This window comes from Aquarana catesbeiana, linkage group LG11, assembly GCF_042186555.1.
Source record: "Aquarana catesbeiana isolate 2022-GZ linkage group LG11, ASM4218655v1, whole genome shotgun sequence".
Classification (NCBI taxonomy): Eukaryota; Metazoa; Chordata; class Amphibia; order Anura; family Ranidae; genus Aquarana; species Aquarana catesbeiana.
Genome location: NC_133334.1, coordinates 43646289 through 43667325, shown reverse-complemented (window position 1 = coordinate 43667325; position 21037 = coordinate 43646289). Strand labels below are relative to the sequence as shown.

The following is a 21037-nucleotide window of genomic DNA, read 5'->3' as shown; positions in this document are numbered from 1 at the left end:
AAAAAACGCCACTCTCCATTGAAATGAATGGAAAGCTCTTCAAAAGCGCTCAGTGTTTTTTACTGGCGGTTCAGAAGGGCTTCAGTGTGAAAGGGGGCTTACTGTCCATAGTTCTTCTGACATTTTTTCACACACTTGTTAGTTCCTCTTACATTTATTTAAAATGTGTTGCTTTCTCTTTTCAATTAACGCTCTTATTTGCCAATATGCTTATAGATTACTCCAAGGGATTCGGTGGAAAATATGGTGTACAGAAAGATCGAATGGACAAGGTATCTTCATATATTACAGAAAAAAACATTTGTGGTTTCAGAGCAGCCCGTATCCTCCTCTTCTCAGGTCCCCATTGGCATACTTTACTCCTCTTCTCGGTGTGCCACCATAGGAAGCCGCTTGATCCCGAGCTGCGCTGTCTGCGTCCATAGAAACAGACAGTGCAGCTCGATCCTGCCCTTTGCGCTCTTGTCATAGGATTTGACTGAGAGCAGCAGGGTCCAACGGCTCCAATGCCTCGGAAAAGCCCTGAAGAGCTGATAAGCTGATAGACGGGCACAACGCTGGACTGAGTGAACACTTAGGTAAGTATGGGGGGGGGGGGGGGGGAGATACTATATATATTAATGCCTTTTATTGTAAATACTAGAAAAAGAGTGCCTGTTCAAGAACAGGAAAGGTTGGGTAAATAACCATGCTAAAGAAATGTCTGAGCAGGCAATACGTGCAAACAAAAAGAATGGGGCACATTAGGTGAAATGGGTCTCAACTGTAAGTCCTCGGTCCTATTAGGGTATGTCCTAAGCATAGGCAATCAGGATAAGCGGGGGGCACCAGGGCTGCTCTTCAAGGAGTAGAAGATCACACTATAGGTAAAATACAAGAACAAAGAAAAGCACCTCTAAGCGCAGCAAGGCTATTGTTATTAAAATTATCCTCGCTACACTTAGAGGCGCTTTTCTTTGTTCTTGTATTGAGCAGGCAATACGTGCAGATGAAAAGTGTGCAGCATATGCCTGCAGACAGTATGGGCAGAAGAGGAGTACAGGGGCTTTGAAAGCAGGCAGCATGTGCAGGCGAGGAGTGCGGTGCATAGTACAGCAAGCAGCATGGGCAGTAGAGGAATACAGGGGCTTTGAAAGCAGGCAGCATGTGCAGGACAGGAGTGCGGAGCATAGGACAGCAAGCAGGAGAGGCATGCAGGAGGTATGAAAGGAGGCAGTATGTCTGAGAGCGGAGTGTAGGAGCTATAATGGCAGGCAGTGTGTGCAAAAAACAATTGCAATGAGTATGACAGGGCAGCATGTGCAGGAGAGGATCGCAGAGGGTATGATGGGGGCGGTATATGCAAGAGAAAGTGTTTAGTGAATGGCAGCAAGTAGTATGAGGAAAGGAGTACAGAGTATTACAGAATTAGTTCCGTGCAGGAGAAGGATCTAGAGGGTATGGCAGTGGGCAGCCTGTGCAGGAGAGGAGTGTGGTGTCTGGCAGTATTTGCCAGGGAACGGTCCATAATAACACGCTGAAACTAGAAGCTTATTGGCTACTATGCATAGCTGCACCAGATTTTGCACTCTAGTTTTAGTAATTTAACCCCATAGTGTGTATGTGCCGGAGGGGGACACGGGGAAAAGACCAGCGTGTTTGTGCAGGCAGAAAAATACAGGGGAAAGATGTGCGTGTGTGTGTGTGTGTGTGTGTGTGTGTGTGTGTGTGTGTGTGTGTGTGTGTGTGTGTGTGTGTGTGTGTTAGAGGTGGTAATCTTACTGGAGAAGGTGTAATGTCACTGGGGAAGGACCAGGAAAAGGCAGAACTGCACAGTGGCTACGTAAAAGTTGAGCTTTAAAATGTATAGGATATATTTCTATCACAAAAAATGGTCTTGAGGGTATTGGGCATGTGCATGCGTAAGCGCCCTAGGGACAGTTTAGGCCAGGGATTGGCAATTAGCCAATTAATTTTAGTTAGTAAGAAACCCACACTAAAGTACATACTTGCATTTTTCTTTCACAGACTGCAGGAGCAAGTACAAACTTATTATGTTCATTGAAATTCATTTATGATTTAACAATATCAAATTAGCAAGCAATTTCACTGTCCTTCTGTTTTCACAATGGCTTCTGATGACTTAGCTAGGCCTCACATGTTTCAGTGTTCTGTAGCTTATTTCCATTTTAACATCTTCTGAAATCAAACTTAATACTGAAGGTTACTTCAGTATTAGTAGTACATTGCTGAATGTGGACTTTTTTTTTTTTTTTTTTATTTTACATAATCTCCGTTTGCCTGTTTCCCTTCCATTCCCTTGTTCTTGCTTGTTGATCCTCTGCCTCCTTTTTTCAGTACTTACTGTAGATTGCTGACACCACTGAATGCTTATCTCAATTTACAGCAATGTTGTCATCAACACCCCCCCCCCCCCCCCCCCCCATCATATATAGTCCCAATGGCACCTTGTGACTCCCCCAGTTTTTGGATTAAGTGGGGAATGGGTATATTGCTTGTCAGACACTTTGGGCCACAACAGAAATGAGAGTGAATCACTCCAAAGTGAAGGGAGCATTACTGGAAGAGTTGTCTACATCGGAAGATTTCTCCCCACAGCCTCTTCAGATGACAACTTTAAGTTTGGGAGTTTATTTTTTTTACTGTCTGTGACAATAGACACCAGGACAAAATGTTGGGTAAGTCTTCCCAGCAGGAACACACAGCAATAAAAACCTGACAGGCTCTAACCCTTCCCTACTCTTTTGTATGTGATGGCTGCATAAGGAATTTACATGCAAGCGACCACTATTAGTTGGGAGAGCCGGACGCCTACCAAAGCATTCAATGGGGCTGCCTCTTGCGACTAGTCGCTGGGAACCGCTGCTTGGTGTATTCGCAGGTGTTAGTGCACATGTAGAGGCCCTTTAAGTAGAGTTGTAGAAATCTTGCCATAATTGCTTCATGGGTCAGTTTCAGCATCATCTGTTATGTCTGTTTTAAAGTCATGATTGGCATACATTTTTCTTTTGCTTTCATTATGTACTCCGTAGACTCGACTAATGTATGTTTTACATTTTACAGACAGCTGCAGCCTTTGAAGATATAGAGAAAGTGGCCCCAAGTTACCAAAGAACTCGACCAGTAGAAGTCGGTACGTGATAATAATTTGCCTATCCTTTTGATATGGGCTGTGGTACTGTACTGTACTTTAATTGGCTGTTAAAGTGTACTTCTAAAATGAATAAAATCACTCACCCCCCCCCCCCCCCCCCCCCCCACACTTGTTCCAGCGACTTCGTCGTTTGCCTTTTCTATTTTTTAATTGGTGATTCTTCCGGTTTGCAAACCAACAGCCTAAAGGTCACAATGCTTCCTGAGCAGGAGCAATCTTGTCACCCTAAGAGGCAATGCATCCTATGGTCTCCACACTGACCTTGGTATGTCAGCACTAACAGTATGGTGTACACAATGAGTGCAAGGCATCGTAGGACGCCATTTGAGAGGGTTTGCGCAGGGGCAGAAAACCATTGCAGCCGAGGCGAGTATGTTGAATGGGAATTCTACAGCAAAAATAAGTATTGAATAAAAAAAACTATTAACTAAAGAGTTCATGGCATGTTGTGGAAAGACATACAGTTTAGGCTTATGTATATACAGTGGGTATAAAAAAAGAGTTACTCTGCTTTAACCTCTTCAATACCGGGCACTTTCGCCCCTTCCTGCCAGGACAATTTTCAGCTTTCAGCGCTGTCACACTTTGAATGACAATTGCGCGGTCATGCACCACTGTACCCAAACTAAATTTTTAACATTTTCTTCCCACAAATTGAGCTTTCTTTTGGTGGTATTTGATCACCTCCTGGGGGTTTTATTTTTTGCTAAACAAGCTAAATACCAAATTTTTGAAAAAAAGAAAGTGTTTCTCAGTTTCTGTCATAAAATTTTGGTTTCCCCTGCACTGATGGGCAGTGCCGGGCGGCTGAGACGATGAGGTACTGATGTGTTACTGCTGGGCACTGATTGGTACTGTGGTGGTACGTCCTGGTTCACGCAATGATCAGCTGTGATTGGTTACAGCTGATCACGTGGTAAGAAGCCTCTGACAGAGGCTTCTTATCACAATCGGAGATGCGGCATGTCAGACTGACACCGCGCTGCATGTGCGCCGGCATGTTATCCAGCTGGACGTCATATGACGCCCGGTCAGGATAACAGAACGACTTGCCGGACGTCGGTATGCTATTGACCGGGCGGGAAGTGGTTAAAATCACATTTTGTTGCTTTGCAGCCGAAAGTTAAGACTTATAACATCCAAGTGAAAGATATAACCCCAACAAGAACAAAGAAAATATGGACCTGGCAGCCTAATATTAATAAAAATAGCAAGGGTTGCCGCCCACAATTAAGGGGAGTGTGTCTCCGTGTATAAGTCTACTGCAAAAAACAAAAGAAATACGATTGACCACCCAAAGGCTACTTCCTCATTTATTACACGGATAAAAAAGCAACAACGCCTATAACACTAGTTCCTCCCTCCTAGAAAATCACTACCATCTCCCCAATGACCTATACCCCCCCCCCCCAAACCAAAACACCCTTTAACCCTCCTCCTTATGATTTACCTCTGTCCCAGCTTCTGATGGGAAGGCTATGGTTTCTTTTGCTGTATAAGGAGGGTTACAGGGTGTTTTGGTTTGAGGGGTATAGGTCATTAGGGAGATGGTGGTGATTTTTCTAGGAGGGAGGAATAGGAGTGTTTTTTTTTTTTTTAATTCTGTTTTATCTGTGTAATAAATTATGAGGAAGTAGCCTTTCGGGTGGTCAATCGTATTTCTTTTTGGTTTTGCAGTATAACCTCAACATGACAGAAAAAATGTTAAAATTTATAAACCGTATCGCTGAGTTGGAAAAAGGATCACCCCCCCCCCCCCTTATGTCAGTATTTTTTGTTGAGTCACCTTTTGCTTTAATTACAGCTTTTAGTTGGGATATGTCTCTCTTAATTTTGCATATCTAGACTTTGAAATATTTGCACAACTGCTAAAGTTCAGTTAAATTGGAGGCTACAAAGCAACAAAACGTAATTATTTTAAGGGGGGGGTGATTCTTTTCTATAGCCACTGTAGTTTGACGTCCATTTGCTTTGCTGATAAAGGGAAAAGAAACAAATTCATTATAATCCTCCCCTCCCCAGCAATACATACAGTCAGGTCCATAAATATTGGAACAGCGACACAATTCTAATCTTTTTGGCTCTATATACCACCACAATAGATTTGAAATGAAACGAACAAGATGTGCTTTAACTGCAGACTTTCAGCTTTAATTTGAGGGTATTTACATCCAAATCAGGTGAACGGTGTAGGAATTACAACAGTTTGTATATGTGCCTCCCACGTTTTAAGGGACCAAAAGTAATGGGACAATTGGCTGCTCAGCTGTTCCATGGCCAGGTGTGTGTTATTCCCTCATTATCCCATTTACAAGGAGCAGATAAAAGGTCCAGAGTTCATTTCAAGTGTGCTATTTGCATTTGGAATCTGTTGCTGTCAACTCTCAATATGAGGTCCAAAGAGCTGTCACTATCAGTGAAGCAAGCCATCATTAGGCTGAAAAAACAAAACAAACCCATCAGAGAGATAGCAAAAACATTAGGTGTGGCCAAATCAACTGTTTCGAACATCCTTAAAAAGAAAGAACGCACCGGTGAGCTCAGCAACACCAAAAGACCCAGAAGACCACGGAAAACAACTGTGGTGGATGACCGAAGAATCCTTTCCCTGGTAAAGAAAACACCCTTCACAACAGTTGGCCAGATCAAGAACACTCTCCAGGAGGTAGGTGTATGTGTGTCAAAGTCAACAATCAAGAGAAGACTTCACCAGAGTGAATACAGAGGGTTCACCACAAGATGTAAACCATTGGTGAGCCTCAAAAACAGGAAGGTCAGATTAGAGTTTGCCAAACAACATCTAAAAAAGCCTTCACAGTTCTGGAACAACATCCTATGGACAGATGAGACCAAGATCAACTTGTACCAGAGTGATGAGAAGAGTATGGAGAAGGAAAGGAACTGCTCATGATCCAAAGCATACCACCTCATCAGTGCAGCATAGTGGTGGTAGTGTCATGGCGTGGGCATGTATGGCTGCCAATGCAACTGGTTCTCTTGTATTGATGATGTGACTGCTGATAAAAGCAGCAGGATGAATTCTGAAATGTTTCGGCAATATCTGTTCATATTCAGCAAAATGCTTCAGAACTCATTGGACGGCGCTTCACAGTGCAGATGGACAATGACCCAAAGCATACTGTGAAAGCAACCAAAGAGTTTTTTAAGGGAAAGAAGTGGAATGTTATGCAATGGCCAAGTCAATCACCTGACCTGAATTCAATTGATCATGCATTTCACTTGCTGAAGACAAAACTGAAGGGAAAATGCCCCAAGAAGAAGCAGGAACTGAAGACACATAAAAGGGGATTTTGCGAGCCACAATGTTATATTAGAAAAAATATAATATATTAGAAAAAAGGAAAGAAAAAAATAATTGCGATTCAAAAACATACGAAATAAAGTGACATAAAGCTGCGATGTCCTAGAATGTGACACAAACACACAATATAGGTAGAAAAAAATTGGTGGAAAAAATAATTTTTTCCACAATGGTATATTGCCTCAAATGTGGAAATCACCCTAGCTGCCCACGCAGAACACGTTTCATATGCTGTGCAATACAACGTATACAAAAGATACGCTGCGCTAAGGTGAAAATATCAATCTGGAGATTATTAATGCATATGAGGTATACTGAAAATACCGCATAAGCGGCTTATCCAGCCACAGCAAGGCACAAAGGATATATATAAGAAAACAAGTGATTTTAAGGTGCAATGTGTAAATAATATACTAGATGTATACCATTAGAATGAGAGTAGCGATTACTAAACTACTAAATATATATAAATATATATATATATATATATATATATATATATATATATATATATATATATATATATATATATATATATTTAGTAGTTTAGTAATCGCTACTCTCATTCTAATGGTATACATCTAGTATATTATTTACACATTGCACCTTAAAATCACTTGTTTTCTTATATATATCCTTTGTGCCTTGCTGTGGCTGGATAAGCCGCTTATGCGGTATTTTCATTATACCTCATATGCATTAATAATCTCCAGATTGATATTTTCACCTTAGCGCAGCGTATCTTTTGTATACAGGAACTGAAGACAGTGTCAGTAGAGGCCGGGCAGAGCATCACCAGGGATGAAACCCAGCGTCTGGTGATGTCTATGCCTTCCAGACTTCAGGCTGTAATTGACTGCAAAGGATTTGCAGCAAAGTATTAAAAAGTGAAAGTTTGATGGATGCTTGTTAATCTGTCCCATTACTTTTGGTCCCTTAAAAAGTGGTAGGCAAATATGCAAACTGTTGTAATTCCCACACCATTCACCTGATTTGGATGTAAATACCCTCAAATTAAAGCTGACAGTCTGCAGTTAAAGCACATCTTGTTCATTTTATTTCAGATCCATTAGAATTGTGTCGATGTCCCAATATTTATGGACCTGACTGTACGTATTCCCTTTTAATGAGTTTCTGCACTTATAGCGTAGACGTGGCTGTAGAATTTTCCCATTTGACAGTGTTTCTGTATAGTGAGTGACTCAACACTGTCGCATGGACTGGCAATATTGAGACAGGGGGCTTCAAATATCCACTAGTGCAGGCATGATGCAATATGACCGCCAGCTTTTTTCGAAAGCCACACTTGCGTGTGTTTTAAAATTTCTGAATGGAATGAATTACATGCTTCTCAATACCTGGAGGTAACAGGTATTTTCTTTATGCCCCTGCCTTCCCATTCCGCTGCTAGGAATAAGGTGAAAATTTGCTGATTGGGTGGAGAGCATCAAATCAAATCTGTTGCGCTGCAGCACATGGGTAAAGCGCAGGTAAAAGATGTATTGAAGTTCATCTGAAATTATTTGAATATATCAAGTTTGTTATATATCTGTTGTATAGGAATTTCAATTTCACTGTCGGTTAAACTTTTCCAGGAGTGAGTTAGATATCCTTTAAAGAATACGATATAACATCTGTTTGGTTAAGTTCACTTTTTAAAGATTATATTAAAGGGGTTGTAAAGTCAGAAGGTTTTTTATCTTAATGCATTCTATCATTAGACTGCAGGTCCTTTTAGGCACAGCTTCCTCTCCAGCAAGGAGAACAGTGAGCAGCACAGTAGTGACATCAGAGTCTCAACCTAAATCTGGACACATGTGGATTCCCCCATCTACACAAGCAAGGTAGATGGAGGCATCTGACCTGCTGCGATTTTGTATTCTGACAGTGGGGACTCCTTCGCTGTCAAAATACACTAATAGGCGCTGCAGCCTAGTGCAATTTTGCCAACCGTCTCATTTTGAGAGGCGTCTGGAATGGGAATGGCCAGAAATGGATAGAAATTCTACCAGTCCCTGCCGAACTCTCCAAATTTCAATCCAACTATGGCCATCTTAAATCTGGTGAGGTAAGCAGTCAGTCATCAGTTTCTTAGATGACCTCATCTTACAGATATACAGCTATGAGGCTCAAAGTATAAAAAGTGAAGCGCTGTGAATACTTCCTGGATGCACTCTACATCATATTCTAGATATGTCAAATAATCGGACCCTGCTGGTTTCTTAAAAACCCACAATTACTGTATATGCATTACAGAGGGAAATAAAGCCAGCAACATCCGGGCAAACTTTGAAAACCTTGCAAAAGACAAAGAGCAGGAGGACCGGAAGAAGGCAGAGATTGAGAGGGCACAGAGGATGGCACAGGAGAAGAATGAACAAGAACAGGCCCGCAGGAAAATTGAGGTCAGTGTAGAACATTATACAAACTGAAAAGGCATTTGTTTGTATTTTTATGAGTTAATTGATTAACCATTTGTGAACATTGGGGTACTATACATGCCCGCTGCCAATTTTGTCTATTGATCACATAAAAAAAAAAAAACATTTTTGCAATACTACTGTACAGTATAAAACTATATATATATATATATTGAATCCTAAAGTGATAGTAAACCCTCAGTTTTTTTTTTTAAGCACTTTCAGCTGCTGATTTATTCACTTACTTAGTATGTAACAACTTTATCATTTAATCCTTTCCTACGTTTCATATTAAGCTGGTGACATGACCATTGCCCCGGTTTTCATCTTTCTGGTGACTACTTTCTCTTGCTGCATGTTATGGAGCCACCATTGCGTTCAGGGGCTAGACCTGTGTCTCCCTACACTGTGTGCATCAATAGAATCGCAAAGCCCACTCCACACGCCTCCACACAAACCTATCAAACGTTCTTCACATTGAATGCATACTCCTCACCCACAAAACAAACTATCACCTGGGCATCGAAATCTCCACCTCCCTACTTTATAGAAGGAAAGATCTGCATACAGGGCAGATTTATCAATGAGAAGTTGCCAGCTCTAAACTCTATGCTTAGAGTGATTGGACCCCAACCCCTCCCTCCTACCATGACACACATCTGAAGCCCTACTATAGAGGGATAAGCTATGTACGTAGACTATCATACCCAATCAGCCTTCACCATCCTGTGACGGCACCCTGCCAATACACGGTAAAGCTGGGTGTAAATTAAGTTTTCTTTTTTCCTGACAGATCAGACAAATTTGACAGATCCCCGCATCAACACAAGTGATGAGGCGCACATCTTCCCCGCTACATTATATTCAAACGGGGAAAACATCAGCCAGAACATGCCCAGTAATTTCACCCGTATTGACAGATCTTGTACCTTGGAAATGGCTTCCTATATATAGGGGCCAGAAGATGAGCGGGAGGGCCTGGCACCATCAGTACAAACTGCTTGGGCGCCGTAGATCTTCTATGGTGGCTCCAAGGTGCAAGGTCTGGCAATCTGTGGCCAAAAATTGCCGAAAAAAAAAAAAAAGTACCCGTCTGTTCAGATGGAATGCCACGTATTGTCTGAGCTAGTTTTAACTTTGTTGTTGTTTATTTTTTTTACCACCACTTATTCAGGAGCAAGAAAAAGCCAAACCTGCTTCTCCTCCTCCAGCTTCTCCTCCTCCAGCTTCCCCCAGAACCAGAGAAGTGGTTGAAAAGGCCCCAGCAAGTCCTGTATATGAGGTGAGAATGGAATAAGGCCATCTTCATGAATTATTTATATGCTGGCGCTTTTGTTTCAGTAATCTGAAATCTCGAGGTACCGGATAATTTCCATCAGTGCATGTAATACTTGTTACATCTGTAAACTACTGATAGACAGCGGTAAAGCACACTTCGTTACATGCGTTGGTGTGATGCGGTACCATTCCCTTTAATGCACCTTACCCATGGACGTACATTGCCATGCAGTGTAACAAAAATGAAAATTGAAGCGCCACACCACTACTACAATTTTTTTTCAATAAGTCAGGGGGATGATCCAAAAAGTAGTCGAGCCCTCTTCATCAGGGCTTGATTGACAACAATGTGAATAGACTACGTTTAAATGGGACGTTTAATGTTTTTTTCAGTGTGACTGTAAGCACAGGTCTTGTCAACAGCTGATTTGTCAGCACAACACACGTCAATGCACTAGCTTGCAGCGTGCCACCAAAATATGGTGCATGTCATTGCGATAAGGTGTACGGTAACTCGTGTTACCACAACAACTTGGTGTGAATGGGCCCTAGGACTGGTCACTCTGCTCATAAGAGTCTGGGGTATATTTAACCACTTTGTGCGGAAAGGAGTGCCGATAACTGGCAAGGCTGTCATCACACTGTTTACACATTTAATCGGGGTATTGATCATCAGTGTCCCGCCTATCAGTGCCTGTTAATGCCACCTCTTCAGTGCTGCCACATCAGCACATAGTAGTACCGCCTCATCAGTGAAAGTTAGTGAAGAAGAAAAATGTACTTATTTGCAAAATTTTATAACCGAAACTAAGAACTTTTTTTTTTTTTGTTTATTTAAATTACATTTCTTTTGTTTAACAAAAAATAAAAAAACCCAGTGGTGATTAATACCAACAAAAGAAAGCTCTATTGCCTCGTTTCCATTGAGCGAATCAGTTCGGGTCGGTAGAGTTTGGAAGGGTTAGAATGGTCCGGCCTTTTCAGGTGAGCGTTTCCACTGCAAGTCGGACCACCAGGGGCCATACAGGGTTTAGAAAAAATGCCTAGCGTGGCTTCACACTGATTGGCAGACGTTTTTCTGTCCGCCAATCAGTGGAATGTATCATAGCTCCGCCCTAACTGAACCGCACCATTTTCTATGGCCCCACATCTGAAGCAGGACCCTGAATGGTGCGGTATGGTTTGGTTGTATGGGCCGCTTTGATAATGGAAACACTCAAAATAGCATACCGAACTGATCCGCTCAGTGGAAACGAGGCATTATAACAAGTGTTTGGCGCAAAGGTTAAAAGCAATAATCCACATAAATGACAATATTATGCATATAAATGATGAACTGGAACAAGGGATAAGAAAAGATAACAATTGTCCATGATGGTGTGCATAAAGTCGATGATGAGGTATAAAGCCCACATTCACGGAAGCCTTCCAATGGGGATGGAAACCATATTCCCAAAAAGCACTGTAAGAAACAAAGAAAGGAGGCGCCTCTGGGTGCAGACTTAAAAACAATTTTAATAAAAAGAGCAGCAACAGAGATTGCACTCACATTTGTGTTGAGTTAAAAAGGCATATGAGAGTCCCAGATGTAACTGGAGGGGTCCGTGAGGTCGATCATCCCTGCCATGGATGTGTAATCAGACTGGTCTTTCAGATGTGCTGTGTCCACCGGCCGGCAAGGATGGAGGAATACCAGAATGAGGCTTGGAAGGCAAACAGCAATCTAGGTGAGGGGCGATTACATCACACACATGCGACGCGTTTCCTGAGTCAGCAAGCCGTGAATGGCATGACGGCTGCATTCCTTTGTCAAGCTCTTTTTGCTAAAATTTTTTTAGTTGAATGTTTTTAAGTCTGCACCCAGAGGTGCCTCCTTTCTTTGAAACTTGGCATTACTGCCTCAAAAAAAAGATAAAAATGTCATATGGGTACAGAATTGCATGACCGTGAAATTGCCATTCACAGTGTGACAGCACTGAAAGCTGAAAATGATTGATCTGGGCAGGAAGAGGGGTGAAAGTGCCCAGTATTGAAGTAGTTAATGACAAGATGACATTAGAGGGAAATTTCCCCAACAGGTGATAATAGGGCCATGAAGATTGACAAAGACTCAAACATTTCCGTGTTCTATCCAAAAAAAAAGTTTGAGCTTTGGTTCCACTTTAAATGCAGCAAATTTATACAGATTGATTTACATTACATGACAGATATCCAAATGTAACTTTTGGGATTAATGTGATTTTTGTTTTTTTCCAATGCAGGACGCTGCCCCATTGTATGAGAAAGAACAACCAAAGGCCAGAGCTGAGCCTGAACCATTATATGCTGGAGAGTCCGATTACCAGGAAGCTGAGACTCCTAAAAAAGAGGAGCCAGAAACCGAAGCCATTTACGATACAGCAGATTTTCAAGAGGGTAATGCATGGTGTCCAGTGTCCACCAAAACAAAGCTACAATAAAAAGGTCACATGTGAACATGTTGACCGCATTTTAAAGTTTTGAAAATATATAAAATAAGAGTAAAGTAGGGAATTTGTCAGCATAGTTTAACATACAGTGATATAGATTTCTGAAAGATCTAGTCCCAGAACAGTATGCATTATATTTTCATGCAATTAAATGGCACACAAGGAGATTTTGCCTATTCCAGCCAAATCAATTCCCAGAAGATGAAAGGGAAGCCTGATTAGCTGCTATTAGAAGCCGCTCCAGATCCCTTTGTACCAGTTTTCATGGATCGGCCCTATCATTCTGCATGACTGTCAGCAGTTTCAAACAAACCTAAAGAAAATACATCATTTAAAGAAAGACAGTTTTGTGGCTGACTTTGGCTTTAAGTTGTTTGTAAACCTCTTAAATGAAAAACGAACAAAGCATATCTCTCTATAGTATGTACTAGTCCCAGTCCAAAGCACCTAGTGTGAGTTCTGTCTGCCCTCTCTTCCCTCTATCAGCAGGTGTCACTTCTGACAGGTTACCCCAATACTAAAGAATCCAGGGGGGTGGCCCCACCCCCTCCAGCCCAAAGCCTGTGATTGACCGCTTCAGCTGTGCATGTTTCCCTATGAGAATGTGTGGAGGGGTGTGTGTCCATTCCCTCCACTCAGGTCTCAGATTACACTTGGCTCCCTGCTCTATGCGGAGCAGTTTGTGACATCAGATCCCCATCACTTGCCTTCTGGAGCTGAGACACCGCTTTTGAACAATGTACTTTGGACAGGTCTGGTTTAGAGAGGACTTGTCACTTCAGTGGGTATATGTAAGGGTTTACAACCACTTTCTGGATCACTTTGTTTTAACCAGCATGCAGCCACAGAATTCAGAACTTCTAGTCTGCATGATTGCTCATGGTCACTAACGCAGAAGATATTGAAAGAAATTTGTAAAGCGTCATTGCTGACTCCTGCTCCTGGCTGTCGTGCTAATCTAACTTAATCATGTACGACTTCTCTTTTAAGATGCTTACACATTTTGTTCCGAGTGTCTGATTTTACGAAGGTTTCAGTGTTATCAATGGAAACTATGTGATCGATTTGCAAAACATTCTTTGGAAGAATGTCACAAGCATTCTCCTAGCCTGCACAAGTTATCTCTGTATTTTTCTATGGTTATTGCTGATGATCGTCGGTTCCATTTAGTGGCCAAAATGCAGTATTTTTTTTTTTTACGTAACCACTTTTGAGAGGTGGTTTTAAACGAAAGACCACCTCTCCACCCCTCGTTTTTGGACATTCAAAACTATTTTTTTTTTTTTCTTCTATAGTACCTTTTTTGGAAGTACTGAGTGTACTTCCGATCCAGCCGGGCCTGTGGCCCAGGACGTCACCTTCTCTGCTGCAGAGAGCCCCCCCTTTTGCTTCTGGGACACACCTGTGTGTGTCCCAGAAGACAAGCTGGCCTTTCACAAAGCGCCACGCTCATGCGCAGTCGAAAACCAGCAGTGAAGCAACAAGACTCCACTGCCAGTTTCCCTTAGTTGGAATGGCGGCGTCTGCACCTGATCTGATGGACGGATCAGCCTGGGGGGGGGGGGGGGGGGGGGCGGGGGGGCAACATCGCATGCTCCCTGGACAGGTAAGTGTCCTTATTAAAAGTCAGCAGCTACAGTGTTTTGAAGTTGCTGACTTAAAAAAAAAAAAATTATTTTTTTTTTGCAGCTGGAAAACTGCTTTTAAAGACCGCCGCCCACTGCATATATCCTGCAGCAGGACGGCTCTATTGCATGAAACAACGTACCTTACGTTTCGTGCAGTAGATACTGTGAGCTCGCGCTCCATGTCGGGGCAGCCAATCCTCGGGTCCGGCCAATCCTCTGCCGGCCACCCACGAAAGGGGATCTGCCCATGTAAACAAGGCAGATCCCCGTTCTTACAGGGAAGTACACTGTAAACAGGAACGCAAATCTCTGTTCTCTCTGTAAGTACTTCCCCCACACAGTTAGAAAACATTAGCAGGAAACGGTTAACCGTTTGATTGCCCTGATGTTAACATCTTCCATGCCAGTATCATTTATACAGTGATCAGTGTGTATTTTTAGCACTGATCACTGTATTGGTGTCACTGGTCCCCAAAAAGTGTCACTTGGGGTCAGATTTGTTTGCAATGTCCTGCTAAAAATCACTGATCTACGCCATTACCAGTAAAAACTATTTTAAAAATCCTTGAACCTATCCCCTATTTTGTAGACGCTATAACTTTTGCGCAAACCAATCAATTTGAGCTTATTGGGATTTTTTTACCAAAAATATGTAGAATACATATTCGCCTAAGCTGATGAAGAATTTTTTTTTTTTTTTTTAAGATATGTATTATAGTAGAAAGTAAAAAAATATAGTTTTTTTTTTCAAAATTGTCAGTCTTTTTGTTTATAACGCAAAAAATAAAAACAACAGAGGTGATCAAATACCGCCAAAAGATGGCTCTATTTCTGAGAAAAAAAAAGAAATCACTTTTATTTGGGTACAGCGTCGCACAACTGCGCAATTGTCAGTTAAAGTAACGCGGTGCCGTATTGAAAAAAATGGCCTGGTCATTAAGGGGGTAAATTCTTCCAGGGCTGAAGTGTATAAATACTGCAACTGGCAAAAAAATACTGCATTTTGGCCACTAGGTGGAGCTGACTATCTTAGAAAACAATCATATTAGAGATTATACAGGACAAATCTGTGCAGGCCGGTAGAATGTTTTTGACATTGGTCCAGGGAATGTTCTATAAGTAGATCCTGTGTGTACATTTTCAGTTAATTTTAATAAATATATGAGGAAAAAAATGTGCTGCCAGCACACCATAAATTCATTCATTCATTCAATAGTCCAAGAATTTATTACGTAACCACAACAAGTGTGAGTTCAACATCTCGGAGCTGTGCCCAGGACCCCTTAATCAGCTGGTCATTGCTGCAGCACCAACATAGTCAAAGCTTCACTCCGGAACAAGTGTGATAGGAATATACCAACTGTCTACGAGGGGGTTCTCTCACTTTTGAGAGACCTTTTTTTTTTTTTTTTTTTTTTTTTTTTTTTTTTCTCCTGGTTATGTATACAGGAAAATCTCCCTAAAGGGGCACAGGTTGCACAAAAAGCCCACATGGGTTAGGGGTTTTAACCATTCCTTACTGTATCTAAAAGGAATACAAGTTTTGGCTTTAGACCTTTACATTCCTGCTTGTATTGGAGAAAAAAGGTTGTTGCAAAATCACTGAATTAGTGGGTTTTTTTTTTTTGCTCTTTTACATGTAACCTGCCACCTCAAACTGAACACGGTGTATATCAAAAAGTGATATTGTAACTGATGTGTCTGTTGTGAAATGAAATGTCTGTTCATGTTAAGTCTTGCTGCATGTGATATCTGTGTAATTTGCTGTATCCTCTTTTCAGTTGAGAACACGTATGCGGAGTATGACAGTGACCTTGGACTTACAGCTATTGCTTTGTATGATTATCAAGCAGGTAGGTTCATGCCAGTGACTCATGTGGGCTCATGGGTGAAATCCCTCCTGTATTGAAATTGCTGAGGCTGATACACACACCTACCTACCTACAATGAAGGGAAAAAAGTTTTTGATTTGCCCACTGACAAAGAAATGATCAGTCTAACCTGAAAGTAAAAAAAACATATATAAATATATATATTTATATTTTTACACACAGTATCTCACTAAAGTGAGTACACCCCTCACATTTTTGTAAATATTTTATTCTATCTTTTCATGGGACAACACTGAAGAAATGACACTTTGCTACAATGTAAAGTAGTGAGTGTACAGCTTGTATAACAGTGTAAATTTGTTGTCCCCTCAAAATAACTCAACACAGAGCCATTAATGTCTAAACCACTGGCAACAAAAGTGAGTACACCCCTAAGTGAAAATGTCCAAATTGGGCCCAAAGTGTCAATATTTTGTGTTGCCACCATTATTTTCCAGCACTGCTTTAACCCTCTTGGGCATGGAGTTCACCAGAGCTTCACAGGTTGCCACTGGAGTCCTCTTCCCCTCCTCCATGATGACATCACAGAGCTGGTGGATGTTAGAGACCTTGCGCTCCTCCACCTTCCATTTGAGGATGCCCCACAGATGCTCAATAGGGTTTAGGTCTGGAGACATGCTTGGCCAGTCCATCACCTTTTACCCTCAGCTTCTTTAGCAAGACAGTGGTCATCTTGGAGGTGTGTTTGGGGTCATTATCATGTTGGAATACTGCCCTGCGGCCCAGTCTCCGAAGGGAGGGAGATCATGCTCTGGATCAGTATGTCACAGTACATGTTGGCATTCATGGTTCCCTCAGTGAGCTGTAGCTCCCCAGTGCTGGCAGCACTCATGCAGCCCCAGACCATGACACCCCCACCACCATGCTTGACTCCATCTGAACCAAATATGTTTATCTTGGTCTCATCAGACCACAGGACATGGTTCCAGTAATCCATATCCTTAATCTGCTTGTCTTGCGGGCTGTGTGCGGGCTTTCTTGTGCATCATCTTTAGAAGAGACTTCCTTCTGGGACGACAGCCATGCAGACCAATTCGATGCAGTTTTCAGCGTATGGTCTGAGCACTGACAGGCTGACCCCCCCACCCCTTCCACCTCTGCAGCAATACTGGCAGCACTCATACGTCTATTTCCCAAAGACAACCTCTGGATATGATGCTGAGCATGTGCACTCAACTTCTTTGGTCAACCATGGCGAGGCCTGTTCTGAGTGGAACCTGTCCTGTTAAACCGCTGTATGGTCTTGGCCACCGTGCTGCAGCTCAGTTTCAGGGTCTTGGCAATCTTCTTATAACCTAGGCCATCTTTATGTAGAGCAACAATTCTTTTTTTTAGATCCTCAGCGAGTTCTTTGCTATGAGGTGCCATGTTGAACTTCCAGTGACCAGTATGAGAGAGTGAGAACACCAAATTTAACACACCTGCTCCCCATTCACACCTGAGACCTTGTAAGGCTAACGAGTCACATGACACCGGGGAGGTAAAATGGCTAATTGGACCCAATTTGGAAATTTTCACTTAGGGGTGTACTCCTTTTTTTTTTTTTTTTTTTTTTCCAGCAGTTTAGACATTAATGGCTGTGTGTTGAGTTATTTTGAGGAGGCAGCAAACTGACAATGTTATACAAGCTGTACACTCACTACTTTACATTGTAGCAAAGTGAAATGTCTTCAGTGTTGTCACATGAAAAAAATGGAAGAAAATATTTACAGTAATGTGAGGGGTGTACTCACCTTTGTGAGCTACTGTGTGTGTGTGTGTATATATATATATATATATATATATATATATATATATATATATATATATTATGTATGTATATGTGATCAAATACTACAAAAAGAAAGCTCTATTTGTGGGAAAAACAGACATTCATTTTATTTGGGTACAGTATTGCACGACCGCACAATTGTCGGTTAAAGTAACGCAGTGCCATATCAGAAAAAATGGCCTGGTCATTAAGGGGGGTAAATCTTCCAGAGCTGCAGTGGTTAAAACCAGTTTACTGATTTGTTTGAGATAATTGTCATACAGTGAAGGAACGCTTTTTTTTTTTTTTGCAGCTGGTGATGATGAGATCTCCTTCGACCCAGATGATATAATCACGAACATTGAGATGATTGATGAGGGATGGTGGAGAGGGATGTGCAAGGAACGATATGGGCTCTTTCCAGCTAATTATGTGGAACTCCGGCAGTAAGATATCCGTCATCTGTTGTCCCTACGAGAGGATCCTGCGTCACAGCTCTCTGCTTGGTGACGCTGCAGCAAGGCGCTGTTTTGCGCACTCTCTCTACAAAGAATTTTGCCATAATTACCCGAGCTGGATTCTTACACTACAAATCATGACTTTTTTTTTTTCTTTCTTTCCTTTTGGCGAGGGAGCAGTGTTTTGCAGATTATTTTTTGTTTTTCTAGTAAATTTTTAGCAGGCTTTTAACACGCAGCTGACTGCTGCAAGCTGGCAAAATGAATTTTAAAGGCTGTTAACCCCTTTATTGCCAGGCGTGCCTTTACTTGAGATGTTTGACTGGAGCTGATTAATGAGCAGGGCAGTCTTTTGCTGTCGGGTGGTTTCACAGGGGGCAGCTGGGTAACAGTGTATGGATCTAACAGCAGGCACCGTTCACACCTAATTGTTTTTATCAGTAAATACATGTGCTTGATTTTAATCCAGTACATCTGGCCTCTTATAGTTTGGGATGGATAACCTTTGTTTCTGCTAAAATATAAGGTAGGAGCAGAAATAGTACTGTGAACATTTACATAGGTGGATTTATGGTACACGTAGAACTTAAAACCCATATTTTTATTTTTTTTTTGGCTTTTTTTAGTTAAGGGTATGGGCAAGGGTTATGATTTCCTTCTGGTTCTAAATGCAGTGTTCTCAACTAGGGGACGTGTTTCTGTAAGAAGATTTTGCGTCCCCGCAGAGAAGACCTCTTGTGTCTCTCTGGCACCCATCACCTAGACAGGAAGCCACAGATTGCAAATTAAAATCCAGAAAGTAGTTACTAAAAAATGTATTTGTATTTCTGCCTGTGCCCTATTGAGGGGGGGGGGGGGGGGTTTCCTTCATTGTCAGCTGGGTCTGACACCCTAGGTTGCACCCCACTTCCCAATCTGTCCAACACCCATTAGGCTGGAATTACAAGAAATAAGGACACAGACAGACATGCTATCCAAAACGTCAAGTTTTGGCCATAAACAGGCCTTAAAGAGAAAAAGACGCAATGAATCTAGGGAGAAAAGCACATCTTGCAGTGTGCGCCCCCCCTGCTTCTAATTTTTAAATGATTTTTATCTTATGTGTACTATACAGCCATCTATGCCTAGTCAATAATGAACGTTATGCAGTGCTCCATTGCAGTCTCCGATCTTTCGTCCACTTTTAAAAAAAGAAATAAGGATGTGAGTGTCGGGATTCCATGTGATCGTGCCCTAATGTGCACCTGCAGCTGCCTGTGACCAGCCCATAAACAGCATGGCTTTCCTGAGCTTGACTACAAGAGCTCTACTGGTGGAGTGGTCTGTTTTTAACTTTTTTTTTTTTTTTTCTTTTTTTCTTTTCTTTGCTTCTAAAGTGATCAACTTCATTTTGAAGAGGAAATAGGTTTTGTGGATGCCACAGTTAATTGCCCTATCCAGTCACTTTGCACCAACAAGAGGCCGTTGGCATCAACCTGTAATGTCCACTGTGAACCTCCTCTATATAGGTGCAGTCCTGACTGTGGCTTATTCTATGCTGCTCTTTTATTTTTAATATGGTTCAGTCCGTTTCCTCCCAGTATTACAAAAAATGGCAAACTATAGAACCATGCATTAAAACTCTGAGCCTGTTGCTTTATATAGATGTATCATATGGTTGATGGTAAGGGGTCAAGTATTTGTTATTACATTCTCCTACAAAGAGGCCATTGCTATTTTTTTTTTTTTTTCTCTTTAGTAATATGGCACTCATTAAACTCATCCTTCCGGATGCCATGCTCTACCTCTGGCTGTTACAATCTCAGAACTGTACATCATCGGAATATTAGAACAGCAAAGTATGCAGTAACCCCCATCTAAAAGTCGCATTCGGCCTAACTGCTGAAAGCGGATTTCTGACTGGTTGCTCTGGATTACAGCACCTTGTAGCTGTTTGTGTTGTGAACCTCCAAAGGTCAATAAATCACTTAAAAAATATTTTGCCCATAGCAACCAATCAGAATTTGTTTGATCTTTACTATCTGTGTTTGGGTACATGAGGATAATTGTTAGGTTTTTTTTTTAAAATGTTTTATCGTTTTACCAACTGGATCCCCGATAGTTTTGAACTTTTAGAGAGGTCGAAGTCTGCATTTTTTGGCAATATCACACCAGAATCATGTTTTGTGTTTTTTCTTTAAAATTAAAATTGCAGAACAAATACACCGCTGAGCAGACCAGTGCTGCTTCACTCCAAACAGAAAATGGATGTTGATTGCACTGGTCCCATTAGAGATGAAGCATTTTTAGGATGAAACCCTCCATCTGACAGCATCACAGATGTACATGGCTTCCAAAGGGATCCAAGCTTTTCCAATCCTTGCCCGCTTTCTGTGATTGCCTGCATTGAGAATAGAGAGACCCAGTGAGATTGGTCATCTCTTCCGAAGATGGGAGGTTTTACAGCTTCAAACTATTGACCAAATAAAACCCCTTTTTTGCCAAGTGACTTTTGTGGGGATAACCCATTTCTTGCAGCATGCTTTGAAATTTTGTTATTGGGGGGGAATAATATCTTTTAGGAGCTGTGAGACCCTCCAATGGCAGTTTGTTGTATTGTTACAGTCTAAGGGAGAGCAACAGATCCCGATTTCTTTTATTGGTAAACCTTTCATACTGTTACTCTCT

The 21037-nt window shown here is 41.7% G+C and overlaps 1 protein-coding gene across 2 annotated transcripts in view; it reads left to right on the top strand.

Annotated features, from left to right (window-relative positions):
• The window catches only part of CTTN (cortactin), a 71839-nt gene extending 51712 nt beyond the window's left edge, over window positions 1-20127 (top strand). For both annotated transcript variants that reach the window (XM_073604238.1, XM_073604237.1), the window contains 7 exons: window positions 217-272; window positions 3064-3133; window positions 8733-8881; window positions 10071-10178; window positions 12436-12589; window positions 16052-16123; window positions 18226-20127. In XM_073604238.1, the coding sequence (XP_073460339.1) occupies window positions 217-272; window positions 3064-3133; window positions 8733-8881; window positions 10071-10178; window positions 12436-12589; window positions 16052-16123; window positions 18226-18362 (746 nt within the window). In that variant the 3' untranslated portion in view covers window positions 18363-20127. The remainder of the gene's footprint in view (window positions 1-216; window positions 273-3063; window positions 3134-8732; window positions 8882-10070; window positions 10179-12435; window positions 12590-16051; window positions 16124-18225) is intronic.
• Window positions 20128-21037: the final 910 nt, after the last annotated feature.